This window comes from Poecilia formosa, unplaced genomic scaffold (genome assembly GCF_000485575.1).
Source record: "Poecilia formosa unplaced genomic scaffold, Poecilia_formosa-5.1.2 Scaffold2534, whole genome shotgun sequence".
In the NCBI taxonomy this organism is placed as follows: domain Eukaryota; kingdom Metazoa; phylum Chordata; class Actinopteri; order Cyprinodontiformes; family Poeciliidae; genus Poecilia; species Poecilia formosa.
The window spans coordinates 1,028-6,291 of NW_006802473.1; the positions used below are offsets into that span (position 1 = coordinate 1,028).

The 5,264-nt window shown below is 39.6% G+C and overlaps 1 protein-coding gene across 1 annotated transcript; it reads left to right on the forward strand.

The window, feature by feature from the left end:
- Positions 1-3,739: 3,739 nt before the first annotated feature.
- LOC103133295 (NXPE family member 3-like) lies at positions 3,740-5,259 on the forward strand (the record flags this gene model as incomplete). The annotated part of the gene is made up of 4 exons (XM_016667823.1): positions 3,740-3,806; positions 4,310-4,342; positions 4,457-4,645; positions 4,727-5,259. Coding segments are annotated over exons 1-4 (816 nt in total), but the record flags the coding sequence as incomplete, so codon positions are not given.
- Positions 5,260-5,264: the final 5 nt, after the last annotated feature.

A 5,264-nucleotide genomic window follows, 5' to 3' on the forward strand; every position in this document is an offset into this window, starting at 1 on the left:
CGATGACTGATGCTCTGAGAAGGACAAGGCAGTCAGCCACAAAACGTAGCAAATACGTTTGTGACGTTTTGTTCATGTTTTAGGAATAAAATATATGATATGAATGGAGCCTCGAGAAAGGAGAACGTTAGTTAGACTGAGCCTTAATCCCCAAATTTAAGTAAAGTCATGTTCAAAAAAAAGAAATGTCCAAACCACCTAAAAATTACTTTTGTGAATCCAAATGTTTGGCTTAATTAATTATTCATACTTGAAATCAATAACTTATTGTTAAATTATTAACAAAACTGAGATTCGTTAGTTGAATCGGAGCACCAAACTGAATATTTATTAAACTAGTCCAACTTTATAGTTGAATTTTGTAAATAACCAGTTTTTGTTTTGTTTTTTTACACAAAAGAACATATTGGATAATAAAACAGGAACCAATGTAGAATAAGGAATGAACTACGACAAAATGAAATGGGATCCTGGAAATTAAACCAAGACCATCTGTAACATGTTGCTCTAATTTCAAACCAGAGCAGCAACAACATATCATACAGATAAGACAGAATATATAAAATGCAACAGTAAGGCAATCTTCAGTAACCTTATTTTAACACAGACATAATAGAACAGTCTTGTTGTTAATCACGCATCAGGTCAAAACAATGTGACAAAGTCAAATAAATTGATGTAAAAGGCTCTAGACTGTTTCAGTTCTCTAACAAGACTAAGTTCTTCTTTGGACACGTTTCTCACTAGTTTTCTTTCCGGAGTCGTAGAAATCTTTGTCTTCCTGCCTCTGCCAGACTCGTCCTTTATTCTGTGGCTCTCTTTCATTTTCTTGCTCACATTTCTCACTCAACTTTTTCTCACTTGGAACAGCAGTGACAACTTTGTGTATCATTCTCATGATTTGTGAGCATCAACAATTCTTTTTCTTAAGACTAAACAGATTTTTTTTTTTTTTGCATGATGCTCTCTCAAGTGACGGCTCAGAGCCATACTGAGGATTTTTGACTGTATTCTTACTGTGTTTCTTACTTCCTTTTTCATTGCCTCCTGTTTTTATCTTGTGTAACACACTCTGTCCTCTCCTTGTTTATAAAAAGACCAATGGATTGATTGATCTGGACAAACAGTCCTGTGCATGATACTTTAATCCTTCATTATTAAAAAATAATAATAATAATAAAAAAATAATAATAATAAATCCGTGAAGGTCTAAAACTTTTGAGTCGGACCAAGTCAGCCTGTCGGAGTCAGTCTGATGCTCTGAGGCAGATCCTAGCTTGTTGCTTAAGCCTCACACGTTCTTTTTCTTTCTCTTGTCTTTTGTCTCTTGTGAGGTGTGTTCAAGGATTGGACTGACAAGTTCATGTGAATGGTTACATTGTAGGCAGGATTATAGCAATTGGCTGTCGATTGGCATTCACATTCAGAACAGAATGTAAATGAAAGCACAGAAAACGATTCCATCATGATACACCTGGTTGTGTCAACGTTTGAGAGACTTTTGATCAGAAATAGTTTTTGATGCAATGAAAAAAAAAGAAGACAATAAAACATGTTAGACAATGTTTTCTATCTGTCTTCAGAAAGCCCAACTTAAATAATTATCTTAGTCTGGGTGCCACAGCAACTAGATGCAGTTAGTCAGCGCCGCGGACAACACCGTACAGTGGAGTTAGTCGCAATAGTTTTCTACAAACAGTGGAACTTCTGTTGCTGAAAAGTATTCCTGCAGACACTGATGGCCAGTCCAGCCTGTTTTCAGTTTGGTGTCACCATATGAAACAAATCTCCAACATCAATTAGAACCTTAACGCCATGAATTAACTAAATAAACCTGCATCACCCATTTTCTACAAAGAAGCTCCTTTATGCTACTTTTGGTCTCGTCACACAATAACAATTAAAAAAAGAAAAAATGTTTGTGTATAGCTTGGTCGACTATGGTACTCCAATATTTATTTTTTGGTATAAAGACTGAAGACTGATGGAAAGTGAATAATTCAAAATAACTTCCTCCAGATGGAAACATGTTGGATGGCCACATCCACTGCTGGGTCTGAGCCTTACCAGAGGCACGAACCTCTGATCAATTCCCAAATCTGAACCTCAGGCTTAGTGGAGGACTCTGTCCATTTCTTTTAGATGCGTTGTCCATCCTAGTTTACAACTTCTGCTTCCCGTTTATTACATCCAGCATCAACTTCTGATGAAATGACGCTCTGAGTAGTCTGGTTGATTCACTGGAAAGTTAAGACGCCTAACTAGCATTTCCTGTTTTGCAACATTTTTAACATTGACTCCAAATTGGCCTGACAATTGAATGGAATTATATGTGGTGTGTTTGTTTTGCTCTTACTAACAGTCCATCCTCCTGTTCTAGGGACCGAATACAACCGTTTTGGGGATTGAATAGCAACTCCTTTCATCATTTCTTTCCATTGAGTTGACAGGAAATTTAAATGTATAAAATTATCAATGAAATGTTGTTTCCTTGTCTTTCCACAGCGGGAAATTGAACATCAAATTGCAGGAGACGTTATTGTCCAGACAAAAACATTTAAAGAGCGTTCAAAGAAAGCTCTTCACCTTATACCACTGCACCTTAACAGTGCAAAATGTGGCATGACTCAAATGTACAAACCAGTTTGCATTGTGGCCAGACCAACTTTCACAAGATGACAGGTACTAAGGCATGTTCAGGTCATAATTGATTAAATTGTAACGTTGAGCCCTCCCCTCTTTTGTTCCCTGCAAAATGAAATTCCCTCTTGTGTCGCGTTTCATTATTGAATGCCAACTCTGCAGAGCCACGTAGAATCAGTATCATCACTAACCAGGAAGAGTCTCTGTAAACATGCCAACTGATCAATCTTGAGCCACAGAGTCACGCAATGACGGCGCCTGTGAATTCCATTGTGTAATTATGATACCGGATCGATCCAAAAAGTGTGTAACAAGTGTGTAAAATTCAGCACCTAGGAATGTAGAGTGATTCTACAAACAACTGTGTAAGAATGGCTTGAGCTTCCAGTGGTACATTATTATAGCAAAGAGGAAGAAACTGAAAAAGACAGGCAACACAGCCTCAGGGTGTGAGGCTTCATGCAACTGACAAATTGACTTGATTGTTTTTTATGAATCCAAGCTGTACATCATCAAGTATAGTAAAAACCTCTGGATGGATTTAAACCTCCCTGCTGCTGAAACCCAGAGTTGTGGAGTCGTGTTCCATCAAGCCTTTCTGTCTGGAAATCAAATAAGACTCAGGTCTGCAATTAGTAGCACAATGACACTTCCTTGGCTGCCCTGTGTGAAATCTAAAGTTTGGTTCAGGTAGAATTCTACTGAGTGAGGCTGGATTTTTTTTGTTGGTTGTTATTTTTCCTTGAGCCTTTTATACAGTTGTATCCTCCCTACTTTGTAGAGACCAAACTAAAAGGGAAAGGTGTTTCTTGTTCCAACATGCCTGCAAATTAAAGCACTAAGGAACTCCATAATATGAAAATATGATAAAAGAACTTAACTGGCCAGCAAAGAATATGACAGACAAATTAGAACAGAGTCTGTGAGTCAAGCTCTGTCACCCACGTATAGCACCACTGGAAGATAATAAACTGATGCCTTTGAATCCTCCAGAGGTTTTCTTTAACATGCTTGGATCAAAATACATCATATTCAGTTCAAGAATCCACTGGAAGTGAAGATGTTTCATATATTTTCTGTGCTGTGCTACAGGGGTGTAAATATGAAAGTCTTCATTCGAGCATCAGGGTCTTCCAACATCACTATTTTACCCAAACTAAAAGGTAATGTTTCTGTATTTTCCACAGTCTTGATAGATAAACAAGTTTGATGATGTAGTTCGCTGCCCAGCCCCATTCCTTCTCCACCAGGTGGCTCCACCAGCCACCGCACAGCTGTCAGTCAAGTGGCAGTCTGGCTGCTGTGTGTCCTTTGGACTGTTTGCACCAACGTTCAACATCATCAGCCCAATGTGAAAACGGTTTTGCACAAAGCAGCTTACTGTGCAACTAAAGATGTATGTATGTGGCTGTAAAAATGTAGCTCTGAGCGGACATGTCCAACGGACGCCCAGTTTGATTCTGCATTGAGTCCGCCAGCAGAGTGAAGTACACCAGAGCACATGGGGTACATACTCATGTTGTATGTACTTAGTGACATACGCATGTTACGTTATGTAAACGTGGATTTACCATAACTACTGCAGAATAGATTTTTTCAGCTGGAATGAAAATACCTACGATCACAATAGTGAAATCACTAACCCTTCAAAATTATTTTCTTCCAGTTCTGAATGAAACAGTTCCCACAAACACATCAGGTAAATTTGGTCTAATTGTGTAAAAATACAATAACACAAACAGTCTTTAAAAATACTGTTTTTGGCCTTGATTTTCTTCTTGGCTAATCTTTTTAACCTTCTTTCTGACTTTAGGGGGAAGTGTGAACACTCAACCTGCTGGTTATTATTACCATGGGATTTGGCGAGCACTAGATGGCACCACAGTTCACCAGCTTACTAACAACTCTGCAATTAGCCAGTGTTTGAGTGGCAAGGTGCTCCACCTGTATGGAGACTCCACCATCAGGCAGTGGTTTGAATATTTAATCTCAGCAGCACCAGGTAGACGCCCAATAGAAATGTCTAGTAACAACTGAAATTGGTTCATGTTACAGTCTAATCTGCTCTTTTTCACGATTTCAGATCTAAAGAAGTTTGACCTGAAAAGTCGAACGCAGACAGGACCTTTTATGGCCTTGAATTACGCTAAGAACATCTTGGTGACGTTCCGCTGCCACGCTCCTCCCATCCGTTTCGGTAACTTGCCGGTCAGTCAGGCACGATACATTGCCAACGAACTGGATGGTTTGGTTGGAGGTGAAAACACGGCTATAGTTATTGGAGTTTGGTCGCACTTCAGCACTTTCCCTGTTGAGGTCTACATCCGGCGCCTGCTGAGCATACGGAGGGCAGTGGAGCGGCTGCTGACCAGAGCTCCAGGTACGCTGGTCATCATCAGGACCGCGAACCCCAAAGCGCTGTCCCTCTACGAGACTCTGACCAACAGTGACTGGTTTTCTATTCAACGTGACAAAATACTCAGGACAATATTTAAAGGAGTGAATGTCCGATTTGTGGATGCCTGGGAGATGACCTTGGCCCACTACCTGCCACACAACCTCCATCCACAGCGTCCCATAATAAGTAACATGCTAAATGTTGTTTTATCACACATATGTTC